This window comes from Benincasa hispida, chromosome 12 (assembly GCF_009727055.1).
Source record: "Benincasa hispida cultivar B227 chromosome 12, ASM972705v1, whole genome shotgun sequence".
Classification (NCBI taxonomy): domain Eukaryota; kingdom Viridiplantae; phylum Streptophyta; class Magnoliopsida; order Cucurbitales; family Cucurbitaceae; genus Benincasa; species Benincasa hispida.
Window position 1 is genome coordinate 7,253,077 of NC_052360.1, and position 14,970 is coordinate 7,268,046.

The 14,970-nt window shown below is 32.9% G+C and overlaps 1 protein-coding gene across 2 annotated transcripts; it reads left to right on the plus strand.

Moving 5' to 3' along the window:
• Positions 1-7,042: 7,042 nt before the first annotated feature.
• LOC120067263 lies at positions 7,043-13,728 on the plus strand. Of its 2 annotated transcripts, XM_039018792.1 has the most exons (14): positions 7,043-7,517; positions 8,077-8,797; positions 8,921-9,023; positions 9,106-9,223; positions 9,307-9,405; positions 9,505-9,801; positions 9,875-9,982; positions 10,634-10,705; positions 10,931-11,017; positions 11,534-11,605; positions 11,687-11,776; positions 12,293-12,400; positions 12,616-12,684; positions 13,166-13,728. In XM_039018792.1, the coding sequence occupies exons 1-14, from the start codon at positions 7,302-7,304 to the stop codon at positions 13,238-13,240; spliced, it is 2,235 nt and encodes a 744-aa protein (XP_038874720.1). In that variant the 5' UTR covers positions 7,043-7,301; the 3' UTR covers positions 13,241-13,728. The 2 variants fall into 2 exon arrangements, 1 of the variants encoding a protein (XP_038874720.1); XR_005478955.1 differs by lacking the exons at positions 12,616-12,684; positions 13,166-13,728 and having other exon boundaries at positions 11,691-11,776; positions 12,293-12,355.
• Positions 13,729-14,970: the final 1,242 nt, after the last annotated feature.

Genomic DNA, 14,970 nt, shown 5'->3' on the forward strand with positions numbered 1-14,970 from the left:
AATATTTGTGTTAATGGTTTTCATTAATGGATAAATTCGGGATTAGACTGTATATTTTATGGCTTTCTATTGTGAATTTGGTTCTGTAAAGACCCATGTTTTGGGACATTTTTTTGCTTAGAGTCTGTAAATTCACATGTTGAATCGTTCGTGGATGTTCTCGACTTGTTTTTGGAGTTCGAGGTGAAAAAATGATGAAGTTTCAAAGCAGTTCGAAATTGTACAGTAGCGTTGCGACACTGTACCCTAGCGTCGCGATGCTGTGATGCGGCAGACGAATGTCATCTCCATAGCATCATTACGCTAGGGCATGGCATCACGACGGTTTGAGACGGAGATGACGCACGATCCAGTTCAGGTCCGACATGGTTCATGGTCTCTCTAATTCGAGTTGTTTGGGTTCTTCTGGACAGGTTTATGGCTGGTTTAAGCTATTTGCAGTCTGATTAGGGCAGTTCAAGGCCCGATTCATCTGTTTCGAACCAGATGGATATTTGTTTGTAATAGTTAGCCTTTTATTTATGTTTTTAGGAGTCCAATCCCGGTCCGTTAATTACTTTTATTTTATACATATGATGCATGAATTTAATTTTTTTTTATATGCTATAAAGTATGTCATATAGTATACCATAGGTTATGCATATATTTAATGTGTCATCTATATTATAAGAGTTACAATATATGTATATGCATGATTTAATTAATATAGCACGCTCATGCATCTTCTATCGCTTAGTGTTGAGAGCCTATACGATAGCGCCGCTTGACTAAACGATCGCACACACACGTTTCCTAAACGATCGCCCGCGTTTTCTTAAACGATCGCTTATCTTTACTAGACGATCACTTAGCACCTAAGCACATCTAAACGATCGTTTACCTTTTACCTAAACGATCGCTTAGCATTTACTACACGATCGTGTACTCCGACCTAAATGATCAAGCACTTGACTATACGATAGTCATCCATTTCTCCCACTTGCTTGTTCATAGTACATGATTGCTTTTCTTCCTCCCCTTTACCAATTCCGTCAAAGTCCACCCTTTGGATTCTCACTCTCAGAATATTGAGGGCTTTGAGTGGTGGTGCCATCCCCATTCACTGTTGTTCGTGCGCTGCTGATCGTGTAGAGACCGTAGTGTTGTTGGGCGATTACTTGCTGGACGAGAAAGAGTGAGAGGAGTTCGCTCACGTTGAGACCGAGTTTTTGTGAAGAAAGTCTTCAGCTGGTAAGTCTCTCAGTCTCTTGTATTTTATTTTTGAAAGCATGCCAGTAATTAGTGTTTACAATGCATATCTGTATGTTAGAATGTATATCGTTAAATTCTGTCACAATGAATTGAAAAGATCCGCTTCCGCTCATAGGTACTCTTGTATAAGAGTTCCTTTACATTTTTCTAATGAGATTAGAATTTTAAGTTTAATCTTTTAATCGGTTTAATAGGATTAAATTAATCTTAATTAAAAGATTAAATATTGTAACAAATGTATCTATAAGGGACCTTTTGTCTAAGGCTAGTTTTGTTTAGGCTGGGGACCTGGAAACTTACTTGGAAATGTGAATTCGATAGATTTGTTACAAGTATGCGAGTTTGATTAAAGCTTGTTAAAGAGTTTAATGAATCTTAATCAAAATTGTTTAACTATTCAAAGGCAAGTGTTGTTTTTGGACAAATTAAACATCACTTAGATAAAATCAGTAGCCAGATTTTCCTAAGTTAATTAACCTTAGGTAAAACGCTCAGTGGGAGGAAAACAAGGTATATGATACTTCATTTTATCCTCTTTACGTTTTCCCTTAAAGTTCACACCGTGAGATTTATACTTCGTCTTAAGGTACCATGGGTGTCCCCCTACAGGTGGCAGTTCGTAAACTCGCAGTTCGTATACTTGTATAGATCAATATCAAGGTGAATGGAGAGAGTGTTTATAGTGTTGGAAATGTCCTAAACTCGCAGTTCGTAAATGTTGTTAACATATTCTATTTATCAATAAAAAATTATTGAGTATTTTATTCAATAAATTATTATTGATATTGCATTCTTTTATGAAAATTCAATAAACAAATCCATAACTATAACATGAATACTTTAACTTTATGTGGTGACATAAAAGAGGATCAAGTTTTAATATGCAGCCAAAATGGTCTATAAGTATATGGATGAAATTGAGTACCTCATCTTGGTGACACTATTGGATGCGACCCATTTTGTATACTGATACAAATGATGTGATCCAAAAATCATTCATGTGGAGACATGTGAGTGGGGGCATCATGTACAATGAATTTGCATAAGACTGGAACTCGAAATAGTCACTTTTCTTTATAACAACCATTTACTGTTAAAACTGACTATCTCAAACTCAATGACCTAGGGTAACTCGATCTTAGTTCCGAGCTAACTATGAACTCCTGTTTATTCAGGATTATCCTTCGATCTGAATAGGTGAGAGTAATCCAACAACACTACTCAACAAGCCTCCCATTTTGGGGATAAGACCAGATAGATAGCTATAGACATAGTTTTGCAATATGGAATTCACTCCTACCCAATTAGGGTTAGTAGATAGGTTGTTCTCTTAAGCACTGATGCCTTGTCTTGAACAACGAGGCCCCGCCCTCTCATGAAAGAGAGGGTTATGGTTTATAAGTTGGACTATAAATCAATTGTTCAATGGAGGATCAGTGGGAGCTTGAGGAGCAAGATGTATTTACAGGAGTAAAACGATAATTTTTGACTCAGCTGTAAATACGAACGACCTGTAAAGGATTGACTTATCGGTTATGGTTAAAATAGACAGAAATATATCTACAGTGAGGAGAGTGCAACTATCAGGCTATACACCAACTACTACAGTGGCTCACGTAGAGCTCAACTCCCAAGTCACCTAGGTTCCCTCTAGATGTGAGACTCCTTCTCAAATGTACTTAGGCTCCCCCTAAGCTTGATGATATTAGTGATGAGACTCCTCTCACGATGATATCTTCCCTTCGACTTAGTGAACTCCCTTCACTAATGAATCTTATGATCCCCCTAAGATGGAGAACTCCCTCTCCGAAGCTGAGTCTTAAACTCCCCCTAAGACTGAGAATTCCTTCTCTGGCAGCTAAGGCTTAGGCTCCCTCTAGGCCGTGATAATCTTCAACATGTTACAATCAATGAATGAAAAACTTGCACAACGGAATAATGTACAACGAGCAAGTACATAATGTAGATCAGTTCAACTGAGGTACAAAAATCGTTTTGCTCTAAAAAATACGATTCGGTTTCTTCGAAGCGGCTCTCAATAAACCACACCTTTTATAAACGAATTTAGAAAAGGAAATAACCCCCAGATAGGAGAAGATAATTCATGCCTCGTTAAAGGAAGATATCAGACAAAACCAATATGTCGGATTTTTTCAGATAAGGAAAAAAAATATTCTGCAGGAAAATATTCTAATGTCAAAACCCGATGTTAAGGCATTTTGTGAGACATCTACAGAAACCAAGGCCTTAGAAAATATAAAATCAATCAAATGAAATCTCCAACAATCAACAAGTTTGACTTAGATGACATTCAAATCTTTAGTTTTTAAATTCGACATTTTAGCTCATAAGGTTTGAGATAATCTCATTTGGTTTATACCATCGATACTTTTGATCATTTTGTTAACTTTCTTTTGAATAGGCTTGAATGAATAATTTGTTAAAATAAATTATTTTTTAAGCTAATAGGACTAAGATGTACTAATTTTATATTATTAGATTAATTCTTTGGTGCATAGTGTATTCATCTCCACAAATCTCCTCAATAATGAAAAAATTAAAATATTATTATGTGGAAATTTATGATTACATACTTAGGTAGATTGTCATCAAGTATTTTTTTTCTTTTTGTTACCTGTCTTCATGTAGAAGAAATATTAGAGGCATTTGGTGCATAAAATTGAATTGAGTTGGTAATTATTATATGAAAAAATAAGATTATTTGTAGAGTTAGGTTGTTAGATTACTTATATTTAAGGTGTAGAGCTAGGTTGAGTTGAATTGAAATGTTTGTGTTTGGATGCTGAGTTGAGTTAGAATAACTGTGTTTGGGATACTGAGTATTGAAAAAATGCTTTTTTTTTTTTCATTCTCAAAACATAACAAATTTCTACAAAGTAAACATATATTAAATATAAGTTTTGAATTCAATTTTTATGAAAGTCTTTCATTTGCTTCTCTTTGATGGAAGTTTTATTTTCCCATAATGTATACTAATTTTTTGTCTAATTTTTCTTCTAATGATTGATTCAACCTCTAATATAAAAGATATGTCTTGGTTATGAACACTCAATTATATAACATGTATTTTTTCCCATCCCCAAACATATTCCAAACAAATGAAAAATGTTTCACAACTACTTAGCTTCAAATCATGAACACTGAAGAAGCTTGAAAATTAAAAAAGTATTTGTTTTTCCTTAGTAAAAAATGTAACATATTTTCACCATACAACTTGAACACACAATTGCATAAAAAATTTAATTATATCCCCAAAAACATGTCATATTCTAATAAAACGTCCGGAATGAATTAGAATGAAATACCAAAATTAAATGGAGGCGGAGTAGAGATGTGATCTAAAAAAATGTATGAAACAACATCAATACAACAACTAATTTATTATAAAAGAAAAGAAAGGAATATACATTTTTAGTACAACATTTCTTTTAGTAACCACTCTTTTATGAAGGTAGAAAATGAAAGTCAAAAGTGGAAGACAAGAAAGTTACAAAGGATAGCACAATTTTTCTTTTAGTAACCACATTTCTACATACTAGTTTAATACTATGTGCGCTGCCCGTGTTATATAAAGTTTAAAAAGAGAATTTAATTATAAAAGTTTAATAATACATATTTAATTTATGGATAAGAGAGTTTGAAAAAAAAAAATTAGGAGCTACATGTGAAGATTAAAAAAAATCATGATAATCCTTCCTAAATTTATTGGATGATTTTGTTACACTTTTAATTTTAAACTTCAAATTAAACCATGATATTTTTTCTATTTTAAATGGGATGATTTGATTATTTTCTTAGTTTTAAATTTTAATTTAAATAAAAATATTATATTTTTCTAATCTTGTTCAAATAAAATGATTTGATTATGCTCTTAATTTAAACTTTTTTAAATTTTAATTTAAACCAAAATATTATTATTTTTTTTATGTATACATAAACTCTTAAAACTTTTTTTTTTTTAAAGATTTACAATGATCTCCCTCTTGATTTTAAATTTTATGTTGATTTTACAAATTATATCAAAATTATACAAAGATAATTGGTGTGTACCTACAACAAATTGAAAAAGAGAAAAAAACAAAAACATGTAAAAATGATAAAAATTATTATAAACCAACTCATGGTATGCATTTACAAAAATTGAAAATGTGAAAAAAAATTATAAAAGCACAAAAATAATCACTTCCTTTTTTGTCACTTTGACGACCTCTAAATTGCTTGAACTTTAAGAAATCTCTTAAACCTTAAAGCAAGATATTTTTTCCACCTTCTACAATATTTGAGGATCTACATGTATAGAAAAAAACTATAAAAACATATAAAAAAAGTTACATTAAATAACTCTATATATTTTTATAAAATTGAAAAGTGAAAAAAAAAATCGAAAAAGAAAAAGTTGGAAAAAAGGATATACGTTAAACAAAAGAGAGAGGGGTGATATATTCTTATACAAGATAGAAGATATACTTAGAAACAGATAAATTAAATGTCTTAAATAAGAAGGAAAAGAAACATTAGAAAAGAGGTTGCTCTTAACATTTTTTTTTAAAAAAAAAGAAAAAAAAAGAAAAGAAAAGAAAAGAAGAAATGAGATACCGGATGGAAATTGGGAGTTGAAATTAACTATTTATAGAGAAAATTTAAATCTCAAATCATAATTTGATTTTTTTTTTTTAGATTCCTTTATTTAATGTGGATTAAGATTGTTAGAGATAATATGTGTTTTTTTTTTAAAAAAAAATCGTGAATAAGAGATTAAATAATAAATTTGATTTGATTTTAATTTATTTCCCTTAATTTATTTAAGATGAAGTAGATATTGTAGATAAGATGTGAGTTTTTTTTTTTAAACGAATATTTTCATGAATAAGATATTAGGAAATAAAATATGATTGTTTAAGAAAAAATCCATAGAGATTATTAGGGATAAAATTATGTGGGTTTTTAATGGTTTAAATGTGAAATTGTTAAGATATCCATATGATCATCAACTAAAAGTGGCAAAAGGAGAGATTAAATTTTTCTCTCCCTAGCCCATTTTAGATAGTATATATAAATATTGCATTTAACGTAGACAAAATATTATTATTTATATAATTAACAATCTTACAATATACTTTAATAGTTGTATAACGTATGAGTTGAAAATGCACAAAAAATAGGGTGGGTTTTCATTAAGGGTCTTGTTAGAGATGGTATTCGTTGGAGTTGGTCGCCTAAGGTGAATGTTAGTGTTAGTTGAAAAAGGTGATCTACATCGGAGTTGATCATCAAAGATGATTTTTGTCGAAGTTGTCGTCAAAAGTGGTTGTCGGAGCGTGGAGTTGGTTCTCAGAGCTCGGAGTTGGCAGAGCAAAGGTGATCATCGGAGTTGCTTGTGCGAAGGTGGTCGTTGGAGTTGGTCATCGGGATAGTTGCCAGAGCCTGGAGTTGGTTGTTGGAGTTAGGCGATGAAGGTGGTAATCGAAATATGGTAGTGGTAGTCGTTGAAAGTGAACGATGGGTGGAGCCATTGAAAATATTAGGAGGAAGAGTTGGGGTGAGTTGTAGGGAGAGTCAGAGGTGAGTTGATAAAAACTCCACCAATATTTGAAGTTGGTGAAGCAAATATTGAGTTGGTAATTTTTATCATTTCAACTCGTTGGTATGCCGAATACCCTTCTTTTAAAATATTAGAGTAATTATGTATTATTTATTTTTTAAATTAGTTTAAATCACCGGGGCTTCTGCTACCAATATATCTTTCCATTTCTGCTTCAGTTTTATTTTATTGTTTTTATTTATTTAGTTATTCTATTTTTCTGGCGGATAAACGCCACGGCCCCAAACTTCAGCACCTTCTATCGTCTTCTTCACTACTCCCACAATTTCAGAAAACACAAAGAAAAGCTCCATAGCTCAATCTCATACCCATAATCTCCTTAATTCAACCTCCTCCAAAACTTCATCACCTTTAATTACATTGAGTTGAATGACACTGATCACGGTCAAATAAGTGTAATTTTTCATTACAATTCCCTTTCCAAGAAATGGACGGTCGCGCTCTAACGGCCTCCTCCTTCTTCACCCCAATCGATTTATTACGACCCAGAAGGAAAACTGTTAGAAATCTGTGTTTTAATGGCAGACACAGTAAGTTTTCGGTTCTTGCTTCCAAAGAAGAGGCTGAACTCGACCGTTGGGACCAAATGGAGCTCAAGTTTGGCCGCTTGATTGGGGAAGACCCCAAATTAACATTGGCCAAGGTCTCTCTCTCTCTCCCTCTTTTATTTCTCTAGAGTGGTTTCTAGAATCTAAATTGAATCATAATTAGAGGGCTTAATCCATCCGCTTGAGCTTTTAAGTTATTGGATAATTTAACTGTCACAGAAAGTTGTGTTGGAACTCATATGATGTTACTTTTCATTCTGTTAGTTGATATAGTATCAAATTTACCATCATTCATCAATTTAAACTTTTGGGTCAATGAGTCATTTAACAGAGTCTTGCAATGTTATTTACTCTCAATTAATATTGATTTCACTTGTTGAGTATATTAAACTTGTGGATCAATTGGTGATTGAACACTGATTTGTTTGGTTGGATTTTTTTTATTAGTTTATAAGTTGGAAATTGAGGGGATCGTTAAAATATGAATAAAAAATTAAAGAGCTCTTGGGTTTAATGTTTTGGCAGCTAGTTTGATCATATTTATGCTCATGGCTTGAAATTCTAGTTTTGTGTATATATAATTTGTGATGTGTTTTCTGATGGTGAATTCTTACTATTCTATCTTAAGCTTTTTCGTATGGGTTGATAATTCAGATAATGAGCAAAAAAACGAATCCGGATGTTTCTTATCTAGAAGTTGAGAAATCGTTTTACCAGAAGAAGGGTAAGTCTAACGAGGTAGAGGAACTTTCTCTTGATGGTTTGAATTTGGTCAGACCACAGTTAAAGAAGGAAATGAAGTTAAAGGCTGCCAGTAAGCCACCTGCACCAGATTTAAAGAAACCAAGCCAAGTAGTTGGAAAGGTAGCAGTTAGTCCTAAAGGTAGGGTTCCCAATGTTATTTTGAGAAAACCAACTATTTATAATGAGGACGATGTTGAAGATAAGCCGTCGCGGATAAGAATGAAGCCGAATTTATCATTGAAAATGAGCAATGCATCGACAAAGGAGAAATATAGTGATATGACACTGTTGAGGAAGCCGGAACCAATGACTTCAAATGAAGTTATTGATGAGAAAGAAAAGCTCTCTGGTGAGGGGTATGTTGATATTGTTGAGAATATTGAAAATCGAGTTAGTAAGGGATCGACAAGTGACCTAGCTGATGGTTTTACTCTTTCTAAGAAGCCAGAAATAGGAGGTGACAAAACAAGATTTGCAGAAAGTGAGACGGTTGATGGTAAAGTGGAGAATGACGTTGAAGATGTATACATCCTAAAAAGGCCTTTAAATGCGATGTCTGGCATGTCTGAAGAAACTGAGGTAGGTTCATCAACAAATGAAAACGGGAAGGATATTGATTATTCTGCTATAGGTAATACTCTATATTAAAAGATCTTTTCTTTTCTCTGACCCTTTATTTAAAGTTAAACACACGTTTTTTTGTTAAAATTATGAAAATGTAATTTTGTATTTGTTCATCTGCCAAGTGATATAGATTATGTGAAGGACTCAGCAGTGTTGAGCGAATCATTCAGTGATATTTTGGATTCAACAATGAAGGTGTCCAAAAAAGCTACATTATTGGGTAAACCAAGAAGGTAGCAATTGCAGTCTTATGATCTGTAATATCCTGTTTCTTTTTATACCCAAATAAATTTGGTTGAATGGCACTGTTAACAGAGTAGATCATTCTTCTAAGGAAACAATAAAACTCAGTAGAGAAGAGGCCTCCACCCCTGAAACGGACGTCAGTGGTGCTGTTGAGACAGAGAACTTCTCTGCTATCCCTGCTTTGGAGGTCAGGCTGTGCATACTACTGTTTACTTAACTTATTTATTTCAATCACCGGTCTTTAAGTCACAGATGTTGATAAATCTGCAGGAACATGAACTTGCTGACTGGACTAAAGCAGAGGATCTGGCAAAGTCAGGAGACAGAGCCGACGTGGAAGTAATAAGCTCGAGTACTCGAGGTTTTGTTGTAAGTATATTATAGTCAGTTCATGTGCTTTGTCCTGCTTGTATTTGAAGTTAACTTATTTCTTTTTGGCGTTACTTCTTCTTACTTTGATTTGTGAAGGTATCATTTGGCTCCCTAGTAGGATTTATTCCGTACCGTAATCTTGCTGCCAAGTGGAAGTTCTTAGCTTTTGAGTCATGGCTAAGACAGAAAGGTTTGGATCCATCAGTATACAAGCAAAACTTAGGAACTATTGGAAGTAGTGATGGTGCAAGCCAGCCCTTTGCCAGTACTAGGCAGGATTCGGAAATTGATGTAAAAGATGGGGGAGAACTCACACCTGATATGAAATTGGAGGATCTTCTTCAAATTTATGATCGAGAGAAAATCAAATTCTTGTCATCATTTGTTGGCCAGGTATAAAAGCCTCACTCATTTCAGAAAACACAACTGTTCATGTTAAGAGTACTGATAACTGTATAACTTGCAGAAAATCAAAGTAAATGTGGTGTTGGCCAACAGAAAATCAAGGAAGCTTATCTTTTCCGTAAGGCCAAAAGAAAGGGAGGAATTAGTCGAGAAAAAGAGGAGTTTAATGGTTCGCTACTTCGTCCTGTAGTAGCATTTGTTGGATGCTATGCTAGAGTGCTAGTTTCTGTAATTTTAACTCATTGAACCTGAGCTGAAGATAATTAATAATTTTTTCCCAGGGTTTTTGAATTGATTAAGAATATATCATGCAAGAAACAGTAGTGTTCATTATTTACTATTCATTTCTTATTTTTTTTTCATTTATTTTCCGTAACACTATCAATGCATCCATGTAGCTTGTTGGTAAATAAGGAAAAAAAAAGCATCTCATTCAAGATAGTTTTGCTGACATTGTTGGGATATGCCTAGAAGAATTTTTGACTACCAAAGGCATAAAGATGAGCACATCTCTTTTGATACATTACATTATTCCTTTGTTATGCAGTTGAAATTTCGCGCGCCCACCTTCTACACACATCAATTTAAGGGTTGATGCATTTACCAAAATAAACCTTGGCACTGCTAAATTTAATCAAGTCTGGGTCTAGGCTTCCTTTTTCTGCATTCTCTGAGTCTATTTTCTCGGTTGCTGCTGTTTTGAGGCACAAAACCCGTGTATAATCTGCACTGACAAAATCTTTTGTTTTCTACCAAAAGTTTAATGTTTGTGATGTCTCTTATTTAAAGAAAATTTGCACTCATTTAACTGCTTTTCCAGGCGACGCTGCAAGTAGGTGACGTTGTCAAATGCTGCATCAAGAAGATTGCTTATTTTGGTATCTTTGTAGAGGTAAATAGAAGAGCTTCTTGTTTTTTTTACATTAAAGTGGTATGTCAGCATGATATGGTGCATACTTCTAAAAATATGGTCAATAAAGAAATTGTTGATGGGTTGTTTTCAGATTGGGAATGGACATTCTTTGCTTCAAGTTGCTCTTTTAGACATATTTACTTGTATTAATGTTTATGTATGTGTTCTAAAATGTTGAGTTTTTCTTCCACCATGTTGATATAGATCGAAGGAGTGCCTGCTTTGATTCATCAGACAGAGGTTTCCTGGGATGCTACTTTAAACCCTGCATCATACTTTAAAATTGGTCAGGTATTTGCCATCACGATTCGCCAAATATGCTAATTTCTATTTTATTCACTAAAGAACTTAGAGAAAAATTTACTTCCATCATGATTACTTTCATTAAAAGACATCTAACAATTCACACATTATTAGATGCTAATTCAAATATGACCCTAACCTCTCAACTCTCCCCAAATCCAAATTATAGAGCAAGGAAATGAGAGTTCATTCCATGTAACAATATTGTGGTAAGATCATGACCATACCCTGTTCAAGAGATTGGGGAACTCTCCCACCCTATGTTTAAGAGTCTAGTGGCAATCTCTCTGCTTAAAAGAAGTTCACTATATATATTAGTTTATTCAGTATTACTTTACACTAGAAATTGGGTTGGGGGAAGGAGGAGACAGGGATCATGCCTGCTCACATGGAGGGGGGAACATGGCCACAAACCAATGAGTTACCTGTGGAAGCTCATATTTCAAACTTCCAGTTTAATATTTTTTTTCACGATTTAATTGTCTCCATATCTTTCTTTTGTAGGTTGTAGAGGCAAAAGTTCATCAATTGGATTTTTCACTTGAACGCATATTCTTATCGTTGAAGCAGATAACAGTAAGATGTATTCAGAAATTAAACATCTTCATAAAGTTTTAGCAACTTTTCTGTGTAGAAACCATATTTTTCTTAATGCAGCCAGACCCGCTAGCTGAAGCATTGGAGTCTGTAGTTGGTGATCATGATCCCATGGATGGAAGATCAGATTCAGCCGAAGTAGATACCGAGGTGTTTATTCTCTTTTTAGTCAACAATATAAATTTGATGGAAGTGATGATGATCATGTATCGACTTATCATCAGAACTAACAATCATCTTTTGGATTTTATGCCTAGTTCGTATGTTGCCTGTATATTGGAAGAATTTTAGGAAACATCTCCATCTACCCTTATATATCTTAAATATTAAGAACATTCTTACCCATGTGCGAAGCGTGCCAATGCTAGAACAAGCACCAATCCACCCAATAATTAAGTTATTGATCTTCCCAATCAACCATCAAGGGAGCATGTGGGCTCCATTTTCTCGAATAAAATTGGGAAAGCCAAAGAATCTTCATGAAACTATTGAACACTTAGAAAATAAATTTTGCTTCATAGCATTTGTTTCCTTTTTTGATAATAAGCATGCAATGAGTTGGATAAAACGTTGCTGATTTAACTGAATGTGGCAATATCATTTCTCTCATTTGATTCTTTTAGAAATCTTTAAATGGTTTTTCATTACAAGTTCTATTTTGGACAGTGGTCTGATGTAGAATCTCTCGTCAAGGAACTGCAAAATACTAAAGGTATTGAGGCTGTATCCAAAGGACGTTTTTTCCTTAGCCCTGGATTGGCTCCAACCTTTCAGGTAAAATGGCGACCCTTTTTTTTTTTTTTTTGATCATGAGGATAATATTTGAAACTTAAACGAAAAGGAAAATTCTCCTCATCTTATCCCAAGCTTTCATGCAATCTATAGTATATGTGGTGAATGAGTATTATCTAGTTCCTTATGTTTATATGGTCTTGGGCATAGCTCAGTGTCTTCAGATTATTTTCCACCAAACTCTCCATTTGATGCAGGTTTATATGGCTTCTATGTATGAAAATCAGTACAAATTACTTGCTCGATCTGGTAACAAAGTACAAGAGGTAAATATTCAGAAACATTACTCTTTTTCCATTGCCAAAAAAGTCACTAAGATTCTTATGAAGCTTGGGACTAAGAGTCAATTGTACAAAGGAATAGGCTATAGAACACTGGATTTATACCCTGGTTTGTGGGTTTCGTACCAAGTCCATATAGCATAGGTTTGTGGAGCTTACAAGATCAACAAACTTGTAGCTTGGTAGACTAAACATAAGTTTGACTTCTTAACCATAGATTACATAAGCTGACTTATGAGCCAAACAGTCCCTTTGTTAATTGAAAATATTTTCTTTAATCTTCCGATAGTAAACGGATAAACACTTCCAATTCAACAACTCTAGTTTAAGTTGAAAAGAAGTATACTTTTGCATTTTTAGGGACCAACTGATCTAAGCACCCCACTTGTTTAAATTTATGTAATCTTGTGATTTTATTTTTGTATGCAATGAGTGTTATTTGAAATCTGGATATTATATTGTGCAGCTGATGGTTGAGACATCTTTGGATAAAGAAACAATGAAATCAGTTATCTTAACTTGCACCAACAGGGTAGAGTAGCCAGTTTCTTGAGTTTTGAAGCTTTTGCTTTGAAGGAAAATTTGATTGTGAAAGGTACATAAAGCAGCAAGCAGCATTAGAACTGATCTTCAATAGAAGAATAGGAAAAATAGTTCTCCTTCAATTTGTTTCATAGTGAGAAGAAGAAGCCTATCTTTTTTTGCCCAATCTCTTGTGGGAAATAAAAAGAACTTGGCTACTGTTTCTTAAAATCAAACCACATCATGATATTTCTCTTCATTCAATAGAAATTCAACATCTTTTTCATTGTAAACTTGTAGTTATGATCCTGCCTGAAACCATTCAAGATGTATTATCTTTGTCTTTTGTGAGTATCCTTTCAAAAGATCAGATGCAAAGGCTTCATGGTTGGGCTTTAAATCTTTTGGTCTTTGTGGTGTGAAAAGAATGGAAGGATCTTCAGTGATACTATTCGACATTTGAGAGGTTCATGGTTTGTATTGGTGTAAATGTTCATATTGTTTTCATGCTATGTATCGATTTTCTTTTCATTGATGAATGAAATCTCTCTCCAAATGAAAATTATGCTAAACTATACAAAATACTCCTAAATTTTGTAATTTGTATAAAAAATATTTTAAACTTTCAAAATTTTCAAAAATACTCCAAACTTTCAAAAACAATTAAAAAATATCCTTACCGATAGTTTTGGATAGAAGCCGTTAGTATTTTGTTTCAAAAATACTCTCGAACTTTTAAAAGTTTCAAAAATATTTTTAAACCTAAAGAAAAATTCAAAATACTTTTGCTATTTGTATATGAACACTAACCGTTAATATTCGTTTAAGGGAAAAAAACATTGAACTTTAAAAAATTGCATTAAAAAAATGCTCTACCATAGTGTAGTGATCAATCTATTTGAAGTTTTCTAGAGTTAAAAAAGAATTAAATTTAAAATAAATTATATAGACATTTATATATTTTTCATATGGATACTTCCATTTTTTTCTCATTTGTCCAACTTTTACACCGATTTTGTTACAACGAAATATAAACCAAAACTTCAAGTCAAAGCATAAAATCCTATAAAATTTAAAATAAATAGTAAGAGTAGTTTTAGCTTTTTTTTTTTTTTTTTTAGGTAAGGTTACTAATGCAACTTTTAGAAGTTTGTAAGTATTTTTGCAATGAAGTATTAATGTTCTCTTTATATATTAACAATAAGGGGTTGTTTGGGTATTGAGTTGAGATAAGATGTCTGAAGTTCATATGTCTGGGGATGCAGAGTTATTTGGTCGAATTCATATGTCTGTGTTTGGGGTGAAAGTTATTTGGTTTGAGTTCATTTATGTGTGTTTGGGGTGTAGAGTTGAGTTCATATGCCTGGGTATCTGATGTAGTTTTTTGAACTCTAAATAATATGCTTTTATGATTACTATTTTTGTTTGAAACTTTTTTATTCAATAATTCTATCCATCTTTGTTTGAATAAAATATGGATTGCAATTTTTTCTTTTAATTTTATTTATTTATTTATTTTTTTTCTTTCATTTTTGAGCAATGAACAACAATTAATCCATTACATTTCAAGTAGAAATATGGTTAAATAAAATGAAAAACTAAAGCAAAATCAAAACTTTTAATTCTAGCTATTTTTTCTCTCCATGAATTTCATTATCATATTTTTTCTATTGTTGCTCTATATTTTTACTATGTCATTATTTTTTAATTAAATCTCCCCCATCATCGTAATAGTCAATGAAATGCCAC

Excerpts from the sequence above, each read along its gene's own strand:
- LOC120067263 (XM_039018792.1), top strand. The coding sequence starts at position 7,302 with ATGGACGGTCGCGCTCTAACGGCCTCCTCCTTCTTCACCCCAATCGAT. Across the intron at positions 9,224-9,306 it reads CTGCTATCCCTGCTTTGGAG|GAACATGAACTTGCTGACTG; the intron begins GTCAGGCTGTGC and ends ATAAATCTGCAG. Across the intron at positions 11,606-11,686 it reads TATCGTTGAAGCAGATAACA|CCAGACCCGCTAGCTGAAGC; the intron begins GTAAGATGTATT and ends TTCTTAATGCAG.